Consider the following 24,719-nt stretch of genomic DNA (forward strand, 5'->3'; position numbering starts at 1 on the left):
TTTAGACATGCCCCCCAATTTTATTTTACCATGTAGCCTCATATTGGGGTCTCTCTTGCTCATGTCTTCAGTCTTTCTGTTAGTTTTTCTGCAGGGTTTTTACTGTGAAGGTCTCCTTTCCTCTCTTCTGTCCTCTCCCCTTTCCTCTCCTTCCTGACTCATTAGGCCATTTTGCCAAAAGCTCCTCCGAATTCTTACCCATTTTTTTTTTGAGGATATCAGGATTAAGTGACTTGCCCATGGTCACACAGCTAGTTAAGTGTTATGTGTCTGAGGCCGGATTTGAACTCATGTCTTCCTGACCCCAGGACAAGTGCTCTATCCATTGCACCACCTAGCTGCCCCCTTACCCATTCTTTAAAACTGGACTCAAAATTCCATCTCCTTCATAAAGCTGTCTCTGATTCTCCTGGTTGGTGATGACCTTCCTCCCTGGGCCTTTCCTGGCAGCTTTGTTCTGAAGCTTAATATACCTAAATGTATAATGATGTCTATTTTTTGACCAGAACACCCTCATAATGACCTTCTGAACTCACTAGGTTATGAGGATCCAATCATTTTACCTGGAACAGAAAAAGAACAAAGGAAGAAGCCAAGGACCCATGCCAATTCCTTGGGGCCCATATGTCTTCAGAGGGCAAGAAGTCCCTCATGCTCTCTTCCTGGCCACCGTGCTGGGGGTAGGGATGGGGGGGGGAGAGAGGACGTAGCCAGAATTGATGGGTCCTCTGATGGTCCTGGATAGTTATGGCTCTATAACTAGTCAAAAAAAAGGTCCTCCTAACCGTGTGGTTAGTCAAATAGAATCCGTTAAAGAATGTCCATATATCCTTCATAGTCTCTCCAAAGAACTTTCCTTAGATGTCATCCTGATTCTCAGAGCAACAAGCTTCCTAACTTCTCTCCATGTGGAGAGGCTGATCAGCTGAGCAAGCTGATGTGGTCTGCTCATTTGCCAGATGCTCATTACATATTATTCCTCTTTGAGTCTTGTCCCCCTACTAGAGCATAAACTCCATGAGGCCAGGAACTATGTCTGTATCAAAAATTTCTTTCCTAGACACTAACACAATATTTTCACTAATGCAGTAATCAGTTTTTTAAAAATTAAATTGAAATACTGGAGAGCAGTTAAATAGCTCCCTGTAAGCCTTCTATTCTCCAGGCTAAACATTCCTAGTTCCTTCACCTAAATGATATGATTTTCAGTCCTCTCATCTTTTTGGTTTCCCTCTTCAAAATATTCCAGCTTATTACTGTTCTTCCTAAAACACAGTGTCCAGAACTGTCTATGATATTCTAGCAGGTCTGGTGAAGGCTGAGTATAGTAGGACCCAGAAGGACATTTCTCGTTTGGGCACCAGGCTTCTATTAATGTATACTTATGTCACATTATCTCTGTTTTTTTGGCTCTTATGTCATACTGTTGACTCATAGAGAACTTGCAGTCTACTGGAAAATCCCCCTAGGTATTTTTCACGTGAACTTTTGTCTAGCCATACCTCCCCCATCCTTTTACTTGTATAATGTTGGGAGAGAATTTGGACTGGATAACCTTTGTGATCTCTTCTAATTCTAAGTTTTGAAAATAATGATGAGGTTGGACCAGATGATCACTAAGGTTATTTCTGACTCTAAAATTCTATGAATCTCTCTCTGTAAGCCTCTGTAAACTATTTTGAGTATGAGACATGTACAAGAATAGGAAAAAAAAGAATGGATGAGATATTTCAAAGGAGGAAAAAAAAATCACATGACCTAGTGACTAATGGGATGTGGTTAGAAAAAGTAGGGACAAAAAAATCCCAAGCCTGCCTTATTTTTTATTTAAAAAAATTTTTTATTTTTAAAATTTTTTTTCTGCTGTTCTTAACTTGGCTTTTCATACTCTTCATCACTGTTTTAGCTAAACTAGTCCATTCAGCTTAGGTATTTCTTCTACCTAGGATGTTGTCCTTTATCTTCTCTACCTTTTATTATACCCATCCTTCAAGGCTTAGCATATAGTATGATGCTACAAAATCATGGAGTTTCCAAGTTAGAAGAGTATTTAAAGGTCATCTAGTCTAAACCACATCTGAGTGAGAATCCTTTTCAACATATTCAGTAAGTGATCTTTGCCTGAAAGATGTTCAGTATACACAGAGTAGGGGCTCAATATTTGGTCAAGTGGATTAATTAAAAAAAAATAGTAACATGTATGGTGAAAAGGGAAGAAGATGGTTAGGACTGTAGGTTAACATAAATACATCTTAGTAGATTCCATGCAGGAAATTGGCCAAGCCAACTTAACGGGGTAGGGTCTAGATAAACCTTAAATGAAAAGGATGTATATTCTTGTAGTTAAGGTACCGCAGAAAGGAACCAAGCAAGGTAAAATTGACTACGTGTCAGCAATCCTCAGTATTTTAACTGAGTGGTGCTTTACATTTGCATCTGAGTTTTTCAGTTATGAGATCATGTTTAGGTACGTTAAATTGCCTTAATATTAGCTTCAAATAAAAGCTTTAGTGTTTGACCCTTAAGAGATTAAAAAGGAGCCTGAGAGCTCTGGGTGTTAAATGTATAATGACCATCTTTATCTGCATAATAGCAAACTTTACTTTTGATACCATAGCTCAGGCACTATAGTACTGAGGGATACTTCCAGGATACTGAAATGCAGGTCTGAATGTTATGTCAACAGCAGAAACCCGAGTGATGCCTTATGAAAATGCTGTGTCCCAGCTTGTAAAACTTGTTCTGTCCCCTAGCTAGGGGGCATGGGCAGGCAGGTGTCTGTTGCCAGAGGAGAGGTTTTTAGCATGTTACTTGGAAGATAATCGCTAAAACTGAAAGTTTCATGGTAGCTTTTTTGTTGTTGTTTTGTCAGTTGACTCTTTGTGCTCCCATTTGGGGTTTCTTGGTAAAGATATTGGAGTGGTTTGCCATTTCCCTCTCAACTCATTTTTACAGATGAGGAAACTGAGGCAAAAAGGATTAAGTGATATGCCCAGGGTCACACAGCTAGTAAATGTCTGAGACCAAATTTGAACTCAAGTCTTCCAAGTTCCAGGGCCAGGGCTTTATCCATTGCACCACCTAGCTGCCCCCATAGTAGCTTGAACCCAAACAATTAAAAAATGTATAGCTGTATCTTTGGCAACCTTTTTAGCAGCAATTTTAAAACAATTGCTTTTCCTAGACTCCCCCCCCCCAACTAAAACCAATCCTTATGAAACCCTAAGCCGCTTAGTTTATCACTGCTTCAACTGTGCAGAATTGTTAGGACCAGTATGATTTGTCCCCAAATGCTGGAGATTTTTTTAGGCTTTAAATTGCAGTAATCTTTGTGAAATTGTTGACACTGTTACTCTGTGACCCATAAGTATTATTCATTCGGATTCCTGCAGTTTGAAATTTCTGAAGAAAGAATAGCTAAGAAAAAAACGGAAAACAGTGCAACCAGGCTTGACTGAATTCAGTAATGTCTCATCAGGGTGACAGAATCCTCAGCTGATAAGGCAGTTCCATTTAGCCCCAGTGAACAAGCCCTACTGTACCAGCTTTTAGAGGAAAAAAAAATTGGACCTGTCTTTCAGTAGAGATTTTTAAATAACAGTTCCCAAAGTATGTATTCTTATGTTCTTTTTTCATTCCTTTTCCAACCCAGAAAGTTCAATACTTGGTTTATCTGAGGTTCCTGCTGTGCTGACTTTCAGTAGGTATCCTAGCTAGGCTGAATAACATTTAAAAAGGGAGAGAGGGAAAGGAGTGGTCAAGTATGTTATACAGAGGTCCTTCTGGGAGCCAGCTAAATAGGTGGGACTATCACCCTAACCCTGAATCTGATTTATGCTGGTTACTTTTTTTTTTCTTTTGGCAATATGAGAATTCATGGCCATCCCCAAAAGTAGATTTCATGCGTGCTGCTATACTTCACCCATTATCTCAGGCAATTTCTGTGTGTCAGCGGGATCTAATGCTTCCAGTGAGCCACAAAATCCTGTTTTGGGTTTTCCTAAGAGCCCCAGATTTGGCAGGCTGTCCAGGGTTTAATTTATGCCTTGATCTGGTATTGAGAGCTGTTTGGCACCCATAGATGCCAGCTTGCATTTGGTTCTGTATTGGCACTTGCACATTCAAATTTTTGTTTTTAAACCTCTTTGTCTTTTTCTTTGTTAGTCTTACCATATGCTTTCACTCTAGAGAGGTTCCAACAGACCTTCCAGATGAAAGACAGCTGAAGGTAGTCTAGGCCTGCCAAGATCAGAAGTCCCTGCCCCGGAGATGCTGGGGGACTGGAGATAAAGAGAAGGAGCAGATAGGGCAAAGAAAACCTTGCCGTTTAAACAAACACACAAACCAAAGAACCCCCAGTGTGATAAGCAGTCTATGTCTATGACATCTGTATTCAATTCACAGTTAGTATTTCACCTCCAAGCAAGAGGAGACAGACAGGCTATAACTTCCAGCATGTCTGGACTGACATGCAAATGAAGCTAGCTTTAGCACCATGTTTCTGACATTAGAGAAGCATTTATGACATTGTTCTTTTAGGCCATGTGGTTTGTCTTGTCATACTGAACATTTTTGTGTATTCTGTATCTTAGGTATGAATATGGTAAATGACTCACAGGAGGGAAAAATGGTCTCACCCCCATCTACCTTAGTCTAGTCATTTCCCTGGAGGAGAACGAGAAAGATGGGAAAAGTAGAGTTAGGTATTCAGGTCAGGAAGAAAAGTGGAAGGAGCCAAGTGGAGAGTTTGAAGTAGAGGAGTGTTTTATTGTTAAAATAAAATGAGGATTTGGGAAGGGAATGTCCTGGGAATGAGTAGAACCAGTAAAAATCTATTCTAAGGTTAGGCTTTAAGTCTATTGCATGGACTTCTGTGGCCTTATATGAACACAGTCAATACCTTTATTCTCCTTACTGCCTGTCATGGTTACGGATAGACTCAAGATTGGACAGAGTATGCATTTCTGCGTTGACATGTCGTGCCACTGTGAATCAAATGGAACTATGATCCCAAGAGCATAGCTGACAATGAGCCTCCACTCTTCCTCTCTGTGATGGAATCAATGGCACAGATTAACAGCCACAAGTTGTCTGACTGGGCTGTATCTACCAACCTGTCACAGTACCTGAAACCTTACTAACACATGCTCTTGATCTTACTTGCTCTTACTTCCAGCCATACTTACACTGATATGTTTCTTTTATCAGCCAACCAGAGAACATATTAGTTCAAAGCAAAAGACATTTAAACATTATATATGACCAAAAAGATTTCTTCTATACATAGAGGAACACTCTCTCTTACAAATAATCATACCATCACTGGGGAGGGGGGAGGGAGAAGAAGGAATACACATGCAGGGAACATGTATGCATGGCAAGGCATACATGAGGAAACCCATGTGGCTAGGGGAACCTGTGGCTTTGAGGCAACATGTAGTCTTCTAAGTCCTGGGTTATGGCTTTTTGACTGAGTCCAAGCTTTACAGAACAAATCCTTTTGTTAAGGGGATTTGTTCTGTGAAGTTTGGATTCAGTCAAAGGGCTGCACTTGAGGACCTAGAGGGCCACATGTAGCCTTGAGACCCAGGTTCCCACCCCTGCCCCAAATAAGTATCTGGGGCAACTCATGTCTTTGGTGATCCCATTAGGCAAGCCACTTCTTCCCTTGAATTGGGGTACCCTGCTGCTCAATGCGAGGTGTCTATGTAAACTTTTTCCCCATAGGAAAGTCTGATACTCCCTGGCTTCCTTTAAATCTGACCTATAATCCCATCTTTTATGGGATGCCTGCCCCTCCCACAGAAGGCTACTAATGGTGCATCTATGGCCCTTTCCCTACTCTATATAGAGGTGGAAATTGCAGTCCCCCTTAACGATGAGGGGAGATCTCCCTATCCATGCATTCTGTATTACAAACATACTCTGTACACACACACACACACACACACACACACACACACACACACACACACACACACACACACACACACAGAGTATATATAGTAGGCAGCTAGGTGGCGCCATAGTGCTGGGCCTGGAATCAGGAAGACTCATCTTCCTGAATTCAAATCTGGCCTCAGACACTTACTGGCTGTGTGACCGTGGGCAAGTCACTTAACCCTGTTTGCCTCAATTTCCTCATTTGTAAAATAAAGTGGAGAAGGAAATGGCAAACCACTGCAGTATTTTTGCCGAGAAAACCCCAAATGGGGTCATGAAGCATTGGACACAACTGAAAATGACTAAACAACACCAACAGCAAATGGACAATAGTAACAGCTCCTATTTTGATGGTGCTTTAAGGGTGATGAAGGTCTTTCACAATAACCTTGTAAGGTAGGTAGTATACATAGCATTATCCGTATTCTATAGGTTAGAGAATAGGGACTCAGAGAGGTGACTACGTCCACGTCACAGATTTCAAGTGGCAGGTTTAGCTTTCAAGTCTGCTGACTCCAAGTCCAAGGCTCTGATAACTGAGAACACCAAAGACAACTGTTTGGAAAGAAGTGTAGGAAAAGAAGAGCATTTCAGGAAGGCAGAAGACATCACAGAAAGGGAAGAAAAAATAAAGAAGTGTGTTAATGACAGATTTCCCCTATTTCATTACATGGAAGGCAGGTATAGTGTAGAGGTCTTTTGGTGTGAACCATTTGGAGGATTTGAAAATAAGTTGAATCCCACCCTCCCCACCAAAGCCAGTTGTGGGACTTGTCTCTCACGATACCCACCTTTCCCCATTTCTTTGCCAATACATTCCTACTCTCAGTTCTGTATGAGCTTATCAGTTTCTTCTTTTTGCTCCTGCCACTGACATCACCATTCTCTCTTCTCTGGAATATAAGTAAATATATGTATCTCTCTCTCTCTCTCTCTCTCTCTCTCTCTCTCTCTCTCTCTCTCTCTCTCTCTCTCTCTATATATATATATAATATATATATATATATATATATATATATATTGGGGGTGAATGATCAAAACTTTTCCCAGGCGGAATGTGCAAGCGAGCAGGTTTGGAATCTACTCTTATAGTGAAATGAACACTAGACCTGGAATCGGAAGACAGCTGAGTTTGAATGCTGTCTCTGATACTTATGAGCTCTTTGACTATGGGCAAGCCACTTAATGTGAAGTTCTGACAGTTTCCTCGTCAGTGAAAATATAGATCTTAATGCCTGTAGTACCTATCTCAATGGATGGTTGTGAGGAACCAATGAAGTAATGTGTGTAAAGGGCTTTTATATAAGTGCCAACCATTCTTCTTCTTCTTCTTCTTCTTTTTCCTTTGGTCTTAGGCTGGCCTGACAGCTAATTTAAAATTGCATTTCTGTGCTTCCATTGTTTTGTCATTTTAAAATAACCTTTATACAATGGTTACTTCCTCCAGAGAACTCAGGTGTATTTTCTCATGAGTTTCAGCAAATGCAAAGCCCATCATTAAGTGTCCTGTAAAAGGATACATGGGAAGAAGAAACCAAATCACTTCAACTCTTTCCTTTCCCTGTTTGATACAGTACAGCTGCCTAAAAAGCCCATCCAAGAGGCCTACACAGACAGAGCCAACTGCTATGGGTAATGACATGGAACTAATGGATTAGGCTCTGGTATGTGTCTAGGACGTAAATAGTGGTTGTCTCCATTCTCGACCCTCCCCTACCCCCAACAATTTTCTGCACAGTTCACACTATGGATAGAGGGATAGAAACCTCAAAGTCCCTTTGTTTTTGGGAATCACCATGTTTGGAAATAGTCTCATGGCTACTTGATAACTGAGACTTTCCAGTTAATTACTTTTTGCTTTTTTTTTTCTGTTTGGGAAGCAGGATATTGATAACCAAGAATTTTTGAAAGATGAGTGGATGTACCTTAGTAGGCCAATGAGAGTAGGTGGCCAGCTTTGCTACCTGTTAGACTCCAATACTATATATTTAAAATATAGTGTTTTTTAAAGAAAGACTTTTGTCTTCCTTTAACAGATTCCTGTTATGTGATTATCTTTATGTGCCATTTTTCCTTTGTCTACTTAATACTAGACTTTGGCAACTAGGTAGGTGGTGAGTAAGAGTACTGGACCTTGTGAGCCAGGAATGGTGAGTTCAGATTGGACCTTAGGCAGTAAGTCTTTTGATCTCCTTCAGCCTCATTTTCTCATCTATAAAATGGAGATAAGGAAAGTACCCAACACATAGGGTTGTTGTGGGCATCAAATGAGATAATATAAGCACATAGCTTTGCCAACCTCGAAGCCATACTATATAGTTGTTGTTATAATACCTTGGGTAGCTCCCACTTCTTTTAGACTTTATCATTATCTCACTTGAGCTGCACAACAACCCTTTGATCTAGGTGCTATTATTATCCAAATTTCCCAGTTGAGGAACTCTGCGCCCAGAGATGATGTGACTTACCTGGGGTTACATAGCTGATAAATAGCTGAGGCAGATTTTCCCAGCTCCAAATATAGAACTCTATTCAGAGTCGGTAGGGACCTCTAGGAGCGACTAGGCCAACCCTTTCCCAAAGGAATTCTTTACCAATCATCAGTCTACCAAGAGACATTTCTTAAGCTCCTACTATGTGCCTGTGCTGAGTGCTGTGCTTGAAGACCTGGAAATAAAATTTGGTCTGGAAGCTCAAGAGAGAATTCAGTGTATTTCCACTGCCTCTTGTTTGGACAGGTTTTTAAAGGGTTGATATCTTTTGTCTTTATATCACCTTCATTTGACAATATCTTATTTTCTCTTTCACCAGCCTTTCCTTAGGCAAAAAAAAAAAATCTGAAAAAGGCAAGTTTAGCCTTTTTTTAGTTTAGCTTATTAATTGAGTCTGACAGTAGCCTTCCCTCCCTCTCCTCCCAAACATAGATCCCTGCAAAGAGGGGAAGAACCCTAGGCCTGGTGATCTTGAATTGTAAGGGGCTTCAGGAGCTGTTTGTCTAACCCCTCATTTCAAAGATGTCCAAGGTTGCACAAGGAGAAACATCAAAGTTGGGATTGAAACCCAAGTCCTTTGAATGTAGAGCCAGTGTTCTTTCTACTGTATTGTGCAGAAAAAAATATGCTCTGCATTTTAGGCCAAATCTTTCAAGTTCAACAACAAAGTCAAACAAAGATATATAATTTAAATTTAGAGTTTTTGATTTAGCAAACACGCCAATAGTCATGTTAATGTTAGGGAACCCTTGGGAAAGATACATTTCTGAAACCCAGTTCCATTTTCTCTGAGGATTCCCCTTACAGTTTGGTCAAAGGTAGACAAAAAGACAAAGTGATTTCACTGGAATAGGAAGAGGAAACTCGGTCTGCCTATGTAAGCTAGTACCTTCTCTGCAGTTTATAGTCTTAGAGACTTATGGGAGCACTGAGAGATAAGTGACTTTTCACCGACAAGCTTGGAACCCATGTCTTCCTCACTTCAAGACCACCTCTGTCTCCACCATGCCATTCACTGCCTCTCAGATGTAGAGATTTTTCTCAGAATTGGATTAGACAGAAAGACATCCCTACTCTTACATTGGTCACCATAAACAAAATAAACTCTCTCCTAAGAGGCGAGTCATTGGGAATTAAGGTTCCCTCTCTGAAATTGTCTTCTGTTCAAGAAAGATCAGGATACAGTCATTGTATCATTTCTTTTTTTTTTTTTTTTTGGCTAGGCAATGGGGTTAAGTGACTTGCCCAGGGTCACACAGCTAGTAAGTGTTATGTGTCTAAGACCAGATTTGAACTCAGGTCCTCCTGACTCCAGGGCCGGTGCTCTATCCACTGCGCCAGCTAGCTGCCCCCTGTATTATTTCTTAATATTGTCTTTTTCTTAATAGTATTTCTTAAAACTGTCTAGCACAACTGAGGCCTCACTCAGTGTTCCATGCTTCCATTGGCTAAGCTGCCTCCAAGATTGGGACGTTTCTTTTAAAAGCAAGTAACAGAATTGGTAAGAAGCCAAGCTTGTAAGCTAATGTTGTTCTCACTTTTTTGCCATCCAGATACTTAAAACATAGTGGTGACTCACCTCCTGATCTAGAGGTGATGAACGTAAAATGCAGATAGAGACAGACTCTTTTTTTGGACATGGCTATTGTAGGAATTTATTTTGCTGTACTTTGCAGCTATAAAGACTTTTTCCTTCTTTTGCTCAGTGGGGGTAGGATAATGGGAGGGATAGATTAATTTTTCAAAAGGATATTTATGCTATGATACACCACATTTATTTCACTATTATATATTGCTATCTAGGAGTATTGCTCTGAATTAAAATTCCGGCACTGAACCACATTGCCAGAGAAGAATGGTAAAAATATGCTGCATCATCTTGCTATTAAAAAAAAAGTATTTTAGTGTCTTGCCTTACTAGGATAGGACTGCTATTGATATTTCTGTTATTGGGAATGAATGAGTAGTATTTATTGAAAAAAATATGGATTTAAAGTGGACATCATTTGTGTTTTTAAATTATTATATTGCTAAGACATACTGTATAATGAAATAAAAAAATAAAATGTAGATGACAAAACATTTTGGCTTTGATGATGAACATTAGGATGACTATAGAAAGATATGTACATCATGATGTGTGGGTAGAGCAAAACTCTGAGATTCAGGAACTCTTGTTCCTCAGATGAAACCTGTACTCGGCTAGAAAGTCAAAACATGCCATCTTGGCCTGCCATTCACATTGACTTCGTCCTAATGGATCTTTCTCTCTCTATATTCTATTACTTGTTAGTTATCTGGTGCACAATAAATGCTGTTAACTGACTGGTCTCATCAGTTCCCATGAGTTCAGTTATCCATGCTGATAATTCCAAGATTTATATATCCAGTCTTTCTCTTGAGCCTCAGTCCTACATCATCAATTACCTACCTGTTGGACATTTCAAATGGATATCCCATATGTGTCTCAAACTCAACATGTACAAAGCAAAATTCATTATCTTTATTTCCCAAAAGGATTCCTCTTCCAACCTTCTCTGTCAATGTCAACAGGACCACCATCATCCCAGTCACCCCGCTTCACAATCTTGCTATAATCTTCAACTCCTAATACTCATTCACCCCATATATCTAATCAGTTGCCAAATATTGCCATTTCTGCCTTTGTGTCTCTTGTATACATCCCCTTCTTCTATACTTGCCCCTGTTTGAGGGCATACAACCACTTCCATAATTTAGGGCCTTTAGCACCTCTCTCCTAGACCCCTGGCTGATCTCCCTTGCCCAAGTTTCCCCTGCTAAAACATGCTCCACACAGCTGCCAAAGTGATTTTCCTAAATAGGTCTGACCATGTCACCACTCTACTCAATAACTTCCAGTGGCTCCCTATTTCCTCTAGAATCAAGTATGAATTAATTTGTTTGGCATTTAAAGCTCTTCATAAACTGGCCCCTTTCTACCTTCCCATTGTTCTTACACCTTCTTCCCACCATGTTTTCTGTGGTCCAGCTTTACTAGCCTAGTTGCCTATTTCACATATGGCACTTTATCTACTGGATGGGTGCCTTTGGTTTCACCTACTCACCCTCCACATTTTAGACTCCTTGGCTTCCTCCAAGACTCATCTCAAATGCCCCCTTCTACATGAGACCTCTCTCAGTCTAGCTGCACCCCCAGCCCCATTTATTAGTGCTTTTCCTTCTAAGCTTACTTTCACCTACTCTGAATATATCTTCTATGTATCTATTCACATTGATGCGGTCTTCTCCTTTAAAATATAAGCTCCTGACATATTTCTGTTAATTCCCTATGTATAGTGGATAGCAGACCTTTATCAGAGATGTTTGCTGCAATTATTTTTCTCAGTTAGCTGCTTTTCTAATTCTAATTGCATTGATTTTGCTCATGCAAAAAACTTCCCAATAATTTATATAATAGAATAGAATTTTTCAGAAACATTTGGCCACCCCATACTTTTTAGGTTTGAAATACATTGATTAAATCTTTACATGATGGTCCTGGTGGCTTGGAGTACCCCTTGTGAAAATTCTGGAGCAAAATAGAAGTAGCAGCTGATTTTCATTCTAAAAAGTATAATTATTTAGAAATAGAACCTGAACCTGCAATGTCATTCATATAGGGAACTTCCAGGTGAGGAAACGCCATCTACTAATACAGGTAAGACCCCTTCTCTGCAACTGATAGACTTAGTCGCCCAGAGAAATGAAATAAGTTGCCCAGGGTAATATAGCCAGTGTCTGAGGGACTATAGGAGCACAAATCTTCCTGCCTTCAAGGCTGGTTCTTAATTCACCATTTCATGCTTCCTCTGTGTAATTACTACACAGCTACAAATTATGTCAAATTAGTGGATTTTTAACTGGTTAAATGATTAGGCCTGGGGCATTAAAGAAGACAGCCCAGTCCTCAGCCCTATTGTATTCGGAATCACAGAGATTTAGAGCAGAGGGTCCCAAACTTATTTGTCCTACTGTCCCCTTTAAAAAAATTACTCAAGGGGCAGCTAGGTGGTGAAGTGGATAAAGCTTTGGCCTTGGAATCAGGAGGATTTGAATTCAAATCCAGTCTCAGACACATGACACTTACTAGCTGTGTGACCCTGGGCAAGTCACTTAACCATGACTGCCTCACAAAAAAAAAAAGCAAAAAAAAAATTACTCAGTGCCTCCCCCTCAATCTACTTTCTTTAACCCTTTAGTGGTTTTTTAAAAATCTGCATCATTTCAAAAAATATAAACTATTTTTTACAGTTAATATATCTTAAATTTAATAATTTATTATAAATTTGTGGGTTTTTTCCTGCATTGAAATTTTGATGATACAATATTGCATCATGTAACCATATAGAATTGTATTATAAACAAGTCATTACACACACATATTCATGCTGGACTTCATGACAATATGCAACAAGCTTGCCTGTCAACACTTGCTTGTTGAGACCTGTCAGTGGACTTGACCACTGTTTGGTTATAACTTGCATTGTGTGTATATTTGGAAAATAATGTAATCACTACAGTGTTGACTCTGTTCTATAGCAGACGAAACGTGTACAAAGTTTTTCAAAATTTTCTTCTTTGCCTATGCTTTCACTGCCCCCTTATTTTTATTCAGTGCTCCCCCGATTGCACCCAAGGTTATTACCACTCCCCTGAATTATTTTGCACCCCTCAGGGGGTGGTATTGCCCACTTTGGGAACCTATGATAGAGCAATAAGGAACCTTATATGTCATCAAATTAGTAGTCTTTTCAAAATTTCAATTAATAGAAAGCTGAGAGAACTGCAATGTAGAGAGATGGGCTAAATCTAACAAAAGAAACTTAATAAGGATAAATTTCTACTGTTTGGTTAAAAAGAAAGAAACTATGTAAGACAGAGCTATGTATGGAACAACAACAACCTGGGCTAATAGCAATCCATGTGGAAAAATATGCATGGGTTTTTATTTACATCATGACATGGCCATCAGAAACACAAATCTGATCTCACAGGTTATTTACTTTTATAGGTAGGTAACCAATGTAGCAAGGTGGGGTACAAAGAACACTAGAATTGACATCTAGGAACCTGGATTTGGATACTAGCTTTGCAACTTTTGGCAAGTCATTTAACAGAGAGGGCAACTGATCTCCATAGAGGTGGAATAGGGATAATATTCATATTATATGCTTATTGGATTATTGAGGATGATATGAGTGATAGGTAAAAGCATATTATAAAATTTGAAGTTTACCACTCTAGTGGTGTGGTGGGTAAAAGACGAAATGACTGAGGAAAACAAAAGTTCAATCTTCTGAACATATCTATTTATTAAGCAAGATTTGCCAATTGCCCAACAAATTGGGACCAGACCTCCTCAGCTTAGGCCTGGACCCTGAATGCAGGCTTTTATGCATTAAAAACAATCAAATAAGACCAATTAATTAAAAGGAAACAATACTTTAGGTTATCTGATTTTTAACTGGATGAAAGATTAGGGACTTTCCCAGTTGGAAGGGGGAGAGTGAACAGATGCAATTCACAGAAATTAGAAAAAGAGGTATCCCACTCCAAGTGTCTGTACACAATCAAAGGAACATGGAAACAATAACTGATAAGTATGGGGTCAATTTTCAGGTAAGACATATGAGTTGCTCAAGATGTACAATTGTGAGAAAACTCCTTGCACAAATCTTTGAATCAGAGTTTCTGGTCAGTATAACCTAGATCCTTAGTTAAGAGTCTCTAAACAGCAGGTAGAAGTGGTCCACTTTCTGAGCTATGCAGGGCTAGGTTCAAACAATGTGATAAGGTTTTTTCCCCCAATTCCCACAATTGAATAAACTTTTCTCACAAGATGGAATTTGGACTAGGCCCATAATTGAATAGAAAGGGAACTGAGCTAGCATAATTCACATAATTAACCATTTTCTGTCCCAATTCCCTCAAATTTCCCCCTTTTGATTTATGGGGAGTGGGTAGGCCACTTCCTCCACAGATCACTTAACTATGAGCCAAACCTATAAAGGTTTATCATGTATTCATGATCAGAATTACATAAATCAGGTTACAGATCAAATTACTTAGCTCACAAAGGACTAATTTTGAGAAGGGAGATTTCCATGTCACCAAGGTAACCAAGAAAACAAATTTAAATATATACACTATGAAACAAAAGGCCAAAGCAATACGACAATGTGCATCAAATCTCCTTGTATCCTAGTAACTCACTCCCAATGTCCATTTATTTAATCAGCACATTTTGAGTCCCAGATGTCTCATGTAGTTGTCTGGTCTCTGGGTATTATTGTTTGTCCTTCATTCTTGAAGAGGACCAATGACATCAGGAAGGTGATATCTTCACTTGCAAATGAATTGGATCTAAGTGAGGCAGAGCTGTGCAAAGTTATCAGCCTCACTTTCTTCTACAGAGTCATCAGAGTCCAGTGGCAAGACATAGGTCAAGATGATTGGTGATGGCCCTGGTGGTCCCTGGATGTCTTCTCTTGTACATTCTGGAATAGTCTTCATTCTCAGGGCAACTCTGAAGGGGCTCTGGTTCTAAATCACTTGTAGAGGTTCTCCAATCCTGAAACTCGTGTGTTTATAAACTAAAACTAACCACATTCTGGGGTTTGTCATATAGCAAATACCTCATGTTTGACTCATTAAACTAAGCCACAGTGGTCAGAGCACATCAAAAGGTACATTGCCAAAGGCATGGATGATCCACAGTGGGAATGGGACTTGGAACCACATGCTATGGTTTTCAGTGGAAGGAACAAAGGATACTGAGCTTAGGAAAGGTGGGTAGAGCAGGGTCTACAGTCTTTTAGACAGTTGGAGTGACCACACAGGAAAGAGATTATATTTGCTTTACTTTATCACCTGAGTTGAAAACAAGCACCAATATTTAAGAATTAGAGAACAGTAGATGTCAGCTTAACCTAAGGAGAGAGAAGTTTGGTTATTAAAGCTGGAATTGCCTACCACATTTAAGTTTTGGTGGTAAGTATCTGTCCTAATGGGGAAAATGAATTATAGATTGGGAAAGGGGAGGCTTTGAAGAGGAGGCAGGATTTAGACTAGACAGTCTCAGAATTTGAGTTCTTTCAAGATTTAAATGGGAAAGACAGAAAAAAAAAGTTGATGAGCCACATTAATAAAAATATTTTAAAGAGACAGGCTATGCTTAGAAACATTAAAATGTTTTCATTCTGTCTTGGTAACCCAAGCATTTGGCCTAGTACCTTGCAAATAGAAGTAATAATGCTTATTAGTCATAGCAAATAAAACCCTGGAAAAGAAATACAGGTTTTTATTGTAGGAGCAGATGGAGCAGATGGTCAATGATTCAGAAAGTAACAGCCAAGTTTGGTTTATAAAGTTACTTAACCCTGCTTAATTTGTTCTTTGCTTGGAATCAGGCTACTTGGTTACTCAAAGACTCTTCTTTCACTCTTAAAAAAAAAAAAAAGGGGGCAGCTAGGTGGCACAATGGATAGAACACCAGCCCTGGAGTCAGGAGGACCAGAGTTCAAATGTGACCTCACTTACTAGCTGTATGAGCTGGGGTAAGTCACATAACCCCATGGCCTCCAAAAAACAAACATATCTTCTGCATATAGGTTGATTGAACCAAAGGCAATTCATCTCGATTGCTTTGTAGGTTTTAGAAGACTAGTTTTCAGTCCCTTTGTCTTCTGTGCTTCAGCCAGGCCTTCGAATAAGCCTCACAATCAGGCATTGAACTTAAATATAAAATGGGATCTTGAAGGTTTAGGGTAGTAAGAATGCTTGTCAAGGGAGATTAATTTGATGGCAGGATACAGTATACAGGACTTGTTGCTTACAGTGAGGCATATAAGAACATTTATTAAATGTTAAAAACAGTTTATTATGCCAACAGTAACATTAAAAAAAACCCCAACCATTTAAAATTTAACAGTCCAAAGTTAAAAAGCCAATAGTAAAAAGCCTTCTTTCTGCTGGCTCTTCACCTGGCAGCTTTCTCCTGTAGGTACAGAGAAATGAAAATGTCAGGTGGCTACTTCTCCATCGATAAACATTTTTTAAACCTGCTATGTGCCAGGCACCGTGCTAAGAGCTCGACTTCTCACCGTGAGTTACCAAAAAGCAGATTCTCCTTAAGATCTGGATTAGGCATTTTGTCATCATCATTTTGACTAAGCTCAGCCTGACCTAATCAGCATCTAAAACTCCTCAGACTTAAAGACTTGTCTTCAGAACAGGAAGAAGCCATTAGAATGTCAGAGTTTAAGGAAATTTTTAAAAAGCTAGTTATCTTGTTTTTTGTAATTATATTCATTTCTTAATCTATTGCTTTTCCCCTGCCCAAATGAGTCTTTCCTTGCAACAAAGGTAAGGAAAAAAAATCAAATGGGGAGCTTTTTCCAAAGACAACCTCTGTTGGGACTTTGATCTAACAAGACTCTTAACCTAACAGAGGATAGCAATAAGACTTCTGTGTGTTCCTCTGAAACCCTTACTAAAATTTCCTCTCAAGATACTAGGCCCATGGTGTTGAGTCTCATTAGCTACCTTTGTATGACCTTGGAGAAGAGAGATGGCTTCCTGAATACTAATTCTATACATCCTTCCATTTAGAAATGTGATTCAAATAGTCATATCTTGGGATGAGGTCAATATGAATCTGAGAATTAAGCCATGCTTCCATGATGGTACTGCTGTTTTGGGTTGAAGACAAACCTGTTAGAGACTGGTGGTCCTTTGGAGGCTTATGGTTACGCCTTTGGTTCTTCAGTTCTCTTATCTTTATTTATCACTGTAAAATGAGAGACTAGGAATAGCAATTATTTTTAAAATTTGAAACTGGAAAGCTAACAGTTTCAATAAGATTTACTAGTTAGGTTAGGATTTATTTGGGGGTGGGGGAAGCAGAGGGAAGGTGGAACAAAGTGAAATGACAGTGCTTTGCCTTTTGATCTTGTAAGCACTAAAATACTTTTAGTCAAAACCTATATACTAAGTTAGGGAGGGAGCAAAACTGATCTCACTGTCTTAGGCCATCAGTTTCTATAGTTCTTAGTTTAGACTTAAGTTCTAATAGTTTGTATAGTTCTTAGGCCACTATCTTTTTTTCAAAGGGAAAAGAGCCCGATACTGGGTCAAACTCAAAATACTTTCTTGAGACATGACATCCCCTTACTTCTTGGAAAAAACCATTGGGGGATAAGTTTCTAAAGAAGGAATTTCACTTCAGGTAGAACTGGATCTAGAAAATATATTTAGGGCTGGGGATTCTTTTCTCAAAAATCATATTTGGGAGAGTTTCTGATGATATTCTCTAGTAATAAAGTCCCTTTCCTGCTTTTAGTAGTTTCACCATAAGATTCTAGATTTATGGCTAAGAAAGACCTTAGAGGTCCTCTAGTCTGGTACCCATTTTTAAGATAAAAAAAAATTAAACTTTGTCGGTAGGCATAATTTGAAAAGTTCCGTGGACAAATGTTATTTCATATGGTAATTATATTGCCCTTAGTTTACAGAGGCAGGATTTCACTTGCAAATGTACTTCCTAGCTCAGGTTGAAAGTGCTACAGGCATACACCAAGTGAGTCTGATTCTACTTTGATCAACTTATTTTCTCCCCATGCAAAGGCTTTAATTCCCATGAGACTTAAAACAAGAATCAAGGAGCTAGAGCTATACCTTAAGACTAAGCCTGCTTCTCTATTCTTACCTGTGGCCCACTTTGACCTTTGTAAAAAGTCTGTGTTTGAGCTGCCTGTGGCGCATTCTGATTAAAATTCTGAGGAAGACATTTCAAAGCATTAGAATGATCTGAAAGTTAAGACAGACTAGACACCATTTAGCAAGGTTAAATTTCCTGACTTGGATGTGTCATATTTAAGTTAAGACTTTTAATTTTTTTAATTTAGCATTCAAATCCCTTCTTTAAAGAGGAATTGTAGCTCCTAGCGCTCAATTTAACTTTGAGCTTTGTGTTAGGGAAGAGAATGCCTTTCTCCAGCCAAGAGAAGGTCTTCTGTGCCTGTGATTGTATGAACTACCATGAAGATAGGCTTACTAGCATCTTGCCTACCAATTTTGTCTTGACAGATGGCCTCATGCTTTTGGAGGGTTTCACGAGGGACCACGTGACGAGCATTATATTTGCAGCTAGCCATTTCTTTTGCCTTTTTGGGGTTTTTCTGAATAAAAGAAAGACGTACTGTTAGAAGGGGCATTACAGAAGTTCTTACTTTTCCTTTTCTTATGCAAGCTGCCCCTCCCCCCTCTACTCCCCCTGCTCCTCACACTTTATGATTTAAGGAGCCAGATTAGAAATACTCACTTTTTTGCATTGTGCCAGGTGGTATTGCATTCTGCTTTCTGATACGAAATGGCTTGGGTCATAAGGACACTGTACTTTATCGTCTGGATCCATGATACCTGGGCAGCAGGAACCATAGGGTGGCAAAACACAGAAGAAAGAAGCTAACACATGAGGCCAACAGTCTTGACAATGTCTTTTTCTCAAAATAGAAGCGGATAAGACAGGTTTCCTCCTATTTCTAGTAAAGGCTTCAATCGCCTGGAGCTGCTGCTTTAAGAGTCCCTAGGGAAAGGGATTCTGCCTTGAAGCTTAAAGACATATACTTCTACTGGTAAGTAGGTCTTCCCACAAGTTAGACTTGTGTTTATAGGTTTCTGGGAACCATAAGATTTGTGCTCTTAGAGAGAGGTACTGGGCAGGTAAGGTGCCTCCCTTCCCTACTTCCTTCCTCCCCTCCCCAGTGAAGAGCTATGGAACTAAACTTGACAATTCTAACATTTATTAAGTACCGAATGTGTGGTAGCAATAGGGGAAGGGAAAAAAAATAATCATAGTCCCTGAACTCAAGGAGTTTACATTCTACTGGAATAAGAGTACCAGTAGACCTCTGCTACAACCTATTTAAGCTGCGGGGAGCCAGGGCTGAGAACACAAATTTCTTCAGTGCCCTCTCAAATCAACAAACATTTCTGAAGTGCTTTCTATGTATCAACAACTGTGCTATGCTGTGGGGATACAAAAAGAGGCAAAGGACAGAGGCAAAAGCAAAAAAAAAAAAGCTTTAAGGAACTTACAATCTAATGGGGGAAGAATGCCCAACAACCTTGATGCCTTCTCTCCTTCCTACAAGAGATGCTCATTAAAACCAATAGAACTGCTCCAAAGATGTTCTAAAGAGCAGCTTATTCAAATTCACTGCCTGGGTAGACTAGTCTCAAAGTTTGGCACACTGGTGGAATCCTAGGCACTGTCAATAAAGGGGTCTAGAAAGGAGGTAGGTTCTTAGGGAACCAAGGCCCTGGAGGTCAGCTGCCTCTCTGACCTCTTTTCTCCCACAGTTCTGCCTTCAGAAAAGCCTTCCAACTTCAGATCGCTGATCTGTGTCCTTATGGAAGTCGGGAGAGAAAATTGCTACTCAGAGCAGCCACCTGGAGGCTGGCATGCACGTGCTGTCTGGGGAGCCCAAATGTTAGCTGCCACTCTTGCTTCAAGGACTCCCAAGTTACCCAGGCAACAGCTGCAGTCCAGGATTGTTGAAAATACAGATCAAGAAAACCAAGCATAAACTGTGGGAAGCAAGGAGGTCAAGTTTATTCCTGATCAGCTCTATATTACTCCTGGGGTGCTGGCAGAGGGCATAGAGATAGGTTGTCAAATGCCCGAAGGCACATCTGCCACTTAAGTGATTAAATCCAGGGATTTAGGCACAGGTGCCTCTTAGGAAACACCATCACAAGCCAGTGCCTCTGTTCAAAGCTTCCCTCGAATTTTAACGATCAGATTAGAGCCAGAAACTGTGTGCTTCACATAAAGGTAGTTGGACCTCTGAAAAACAGAGAGACAGGTTTACTAAGTATTCTAGAACACTATTAAATCTTGCTGTCGGTGATCCTATACTAACTTAAGGGTTAGTTATCAGAGCATCAGATCATAGAGTTATTTTATAAGGGAAGAAAAGGAGGCCCAGAGAGGGAAGATAACTATCCCATGGTCATCCAGGTAAGAGCTGGGATTTCAACCTAAGAACTCCCCATTCAACAACACATGCAGTTTTTAACCAAAGTACCAATCTCCTTCCAGGACTTGTAGATAATTTGAGAATCATAGTAAATATGATTTGGATAAAAAGTGACTTTTTTTTTTTAAACAAAGTTGCTAGAAGTTTAAAAAAAACTGTCCATCCTTTGAACCAGGTTTTAGTAATTAAGGAATTTCTTAGAATTGGGAGTGAGTTCTAGAGCCTAATTCCCCAACTGGTTAATCATTTCCCTAATTACTCTGAATAGAGGATCTGGGCATACTACTTGAAGGCTTCTTAAAGGTGGGTATTCCAGACTTTGTAACATTGTGAACAAGTGATTTAATGTATGAGAAGTGCTTTCCAAGCCTTCACATGCTATAGAAATGCTATTATTTCCTTATTACATCTTTCTGCCAGCCATATCCACTCCCACTAACTAGTTAAGAGACTTGCCTAATTCTTGAAGTAGTCTGCCTTGATTGTCAAGAATTCAAGGGGAAGAGCCACTCGGCAATTAAAAATCATTCTGCAAGAAAGGAGGAGACAGGCAGATGAAGGGAAAATGGGGACGTCTAGCTGCCCTTCAGAGGAGTGAAAAATGGTCCTGACCTCAATTCTACCTTAACTGTTCCATTCTGATCACAGAATCTATGATTTCTCCCTTAAGTGATTAGAGGTTTGACTTTACTGCTGTCATAAGAGAGCCTTTTCTAGCTGCATCTCAGCCTTTTAGCTTAGTTTTGTAACACTGACTCCTTTTTTTAATCTAGTGAAGTCTATGGAAGGGCCCCCTTTCTCAGAATCATGTTTTTAAACGTATAAGATACATAGGATTACAAAGGAAATCAATTACATTGAAATACAGTTTATCAAATATTTAATAAAGACAAAAAAGTTATTAGACCCTGGGTTAAGAACCCCTGAGAGTTAAGCTTTCTTCTTTAAAACAATCAGAAGACAAACATCATTAAAACCCCTAATGTGTTTAGCGAGTTGCACGGGAAACAGGAATATAAAGACACAGTCCCTGCCCTCAAGAAGGTTACCCTTTAGAGAGATGAAACACATGAAGGAAACATGATTACACTTGAAGGTAGAAGTTATGGACTGAATCTTGTAGGACATTGAAAGAAACAGAGTTTGATGAAGATCAAGCTTCTTAGAGGAAGCAGGAGTACCCTGGGCCTTGAAGGTCAGAAGGAAGGTAGATTTGGATTAGTGAAGAGACTGGTGGTGGAGAAGAGGAGGCAAGGCAGAAGGGAGCCAGGACCATCCCGAGCAGCAACAAGGGCAGGGAAGGGCTTGAAAAAGCATATAGTGAAGGGTATTCCAAAGTCTTCGAGGAAATCCCCACTCACCTTAAACAGAAGAGGCTAATCTTATTGGTGCTCTCCACTTCCTAATTTAAGGACGCTTCAGTCTTCTTTTTATCCTATCCCTCATTATGAAGAAAACCAGTGAAGTGTTTCCATTTGGGATGTGCTCACCCTAGCACCTCCCCCTAGGCTTGCCTGAGATTGCAAGTGATTCCAATCTTTCTAATGACGTGCATGCACCTGATCCTATGATTGTCCCACTCCTATAGCCTTTTTTTTTTTTTGTGAAGCAACTGGAGTTAAGTGACTTGCCCAGAGCCACACAGCTACTGAGTATTATGTGTCTGAGGCTGAATTTAAACTCAGGTTGTCCTACCTCTAGGGCCAGTGCTCTATCCACTGCACCACTAGCCCCTTAAAATCCCAACAGAGTAAACTCATAAGAAAGTCCCAGAGACCCTCCTTTCCCCCTCTTCCCTATGCCCCCTTCTTTTCCCAACTAAAGAAAGGCTGTCCCTCATTGCTGCCTGCCTTTTTCCCATTAGTAATTCCTTCCTTTATATTATGTATCGCTCTTTCCAGGCTGTTCTTTTGAAGACCAAATACTCTTGGGAGGGAAAACACATTTAAGTTCCTGATAGTGTGGTGTGAATGAGTTTTCCCCAAGACTGGATTAATCCCCTGAGCCTAGGGAAGGTAAAACCGAAAATAAATTTGGCCAACTTCCTAATTTTACCTAAGCTCTGTCCCTTCCCTTCCTCTCCAAAATAACAAACAAACAAAACTTCCGGGGAAAACCAGGGAATGGAATAGAGATTTCCTTGTATAATATTTTAGGAAAATCCATCTCCTGCTGCACCTATAGTTGTTGTTCAGTGGTATCGGACTCTTCATGACCCCATTTGGGTTATTTTTTTTTTGGCAAAGATACTGGAGTGGTTTGCCATTTTCTCCAGCTCATTTTACAGATGAGGCAACTGAGGCAAACAGGGTTCAGTGACTTGCCGAAGCTCACAAAGCTAATAAGTGTCTGAGGCCAGATTTGAATTCAAGGAGATGAGTCTTTCTGACTCCAGGCCCAGAACTCAATCTATTTCACCATCTAGTTGCCCACACACATACCACCTTCCCGTAAAAAAAAAAAAAGGCAAAACTGGCTAATTCAGTGGCTGTGAGGGACAGCACATGTAACTTCCTTTCGCTTATAATTTGTCATTTCTTAAGAGGAATGGACAAGCATTTATTAAGTACTTACTGTGTGCCAGGTGTAGTGCTAATGTCTGAAGATACAAAGAAATGCAAAAACATAGGTTTTGTCTGCAAGGCAAGGACATCAGCTTTTAATAGGGTAGACAGGATGCAAGCAACTGAATAGTATGTGGTGTAAATGGAAGATAACCACAGAAAGCACTGACCCCTGGGGCTACCAGGAAAGGCCTCCTCCGGAAGGGGGATTTTGAGCTTCGTTCTTGAAGGAAGCTAAGGAGTCTATAAAGATGAGTAGGAGAGCACCCTAAGCCTGGGGGCCAGAGTGCAAAGGCACCCATATGGTGGATGGAGTCCCTTATGCATGAGAGACATCAAATCAGCAAGTCTAACTGGATTGTGGAGGGCATGGAGAGGTTTAATGTGTAAGAAAACTGAAAAAGTAGGAAGTGATCAGGTTGTGAATAGCTTTTAAAACCAAACAGAAAATTTTATGTTGGATCCTGGAGGTGATAAGGAGCCACCGGAGTTTATTGAGTGATGGAGTCAGATACATGATTCAGGAAAATCATTTTGGTAGCTGTGTGGAAGATGGATTGGAATGGGAAGAGACTTGAGGCCAGAAGGCCATTTAGAAAGCTATACCAGTAATTCAGTTGAGAGGCGATAAAACTAGGGTGGTAGCCCTAAGAGTGGCAAGAGTAAGGGACAGATAGGAAGAAAGGATGAGGTAACTAGGTGGCAAAGTAGATAGAGCACCAGCCCTGGAATCAGGAGGACCTGAGTGACCCTGGGCAAGTCATTTAACCCTGATTGCCTCCAAAAGCAAAAAAAAAGGACAAGATGTAGCAACTAATTAGATATGTTGTCTTATAGAAGAGTGAGAACGATGCTAAGATTGGGGACCTGAGTGACTGGGAAGAAGAGGGGAGAGAGATGATGAGTTCTATTTTGGACATGTTGAGTTTGAGAAGATATCTGAAAGACATCCAATTGGAGATATTCAGTAGGTACCTGGAGCTCAGGAGAGAGTTTAAGATTGGATGTGGAGATCTGGGAATCATCTATATAGAGATAATTGAACCAATGGAAGCTGATGAGATTATTAAGTGAAATAATATAGAAGGAAAAAGGCTCAGGATAGAGCCTTGGGAGGGCATCCTCATTTAGTGGGTATAACCGGGATGAAGATCAAAGGAGTCTCAGTAGATATGGTCTGATAAGTAGGAGGAAAAGCAGGAGAAAGTACTAAATGCTAAACAAAATGTGTCAGAGGAGTTTAGAGGAAGCTGCATTAGTTAGATTTGAGGAAGGCCTTAGAAAATTGGTAGGTTTGAGATGGGTAAAGTGATCTCTGTGTGTTTGTGGGGGAGGGGCAAGGGCATTTTAGTTGAAGGGATCATGCTAAAAACTAGAGTATGGTAGGAAAAGTAAATAGGTGAGGAATAGAGGATATCTGTAGGGCAGTAGTGGGAGCTAAAGTTGGGGAACTAGATTGGTACCAGATCGTGGGCTTTGAATGCCGAGCAAGATTTTTATGTTTTGTTTTATGGGAAATCGGGTGTTCTCCCTCTTCCCTGCCCCCCCCACCCCAAACAAATGCTGAAAGGCCAGAAAGGGGAAGTCTCTTGGGGGTGAATTTACAAAAAGGAAGGAGAAAGCTCTCAGAGCTTGTGAACTATGACAGCTTTTTACCC

The 24,719-nt window shown here is 40.0% G+C and overlaps 1 protein-coding gene across 1 annotated transcript; it reads right to left on the bottom strand.

Annotated features, from left to right (window-relative positions):
• Nucleotides 1-540: 540 nt before the first annotated feature.
• Nucleotides 541-19,082, bottom strand: GTSF1L (gametocyte specific factor 1 like). The gene is made up of 3 exons (XM_078150226.1): nucleotides 18,778-19,082; nucleotides 18,526-18,634; nucleotides 541-563 (listed from the first exon to the last, which is right to left on the bottom strand). Exons 1-3 carry the CDS (start codon nucleotides 18,868-18,870, stop codon nucleotides 541-543), a joined length of 225 nt encoding a protein of 74 aa, XP_078006352.1. The 5' UTR covers nucleotides 18,871-19,082.
• Nucleotides 19,083-24,719: the final 5,637 nt, after the last annotated feature.

Source organism: Phascolarctos cinereus, unplaced genomic scaffold, assembly GCF_003287225.1.
Source record: "Phascolarctos cinereus isolate Bilbo 61053 unplaced genomic scaffold, phaCin_HiC Scaffold_1;HRSCAF=81, whole genome shotgun sequence".
NCBI classification, from domain to species: domain Eukaryota; kingdom Metazoa; phylum Chordata; class Mammalia; order Diprotodontia; family Phascolarctidae; genus Phascolarctos; species Phascolarctos cinereus.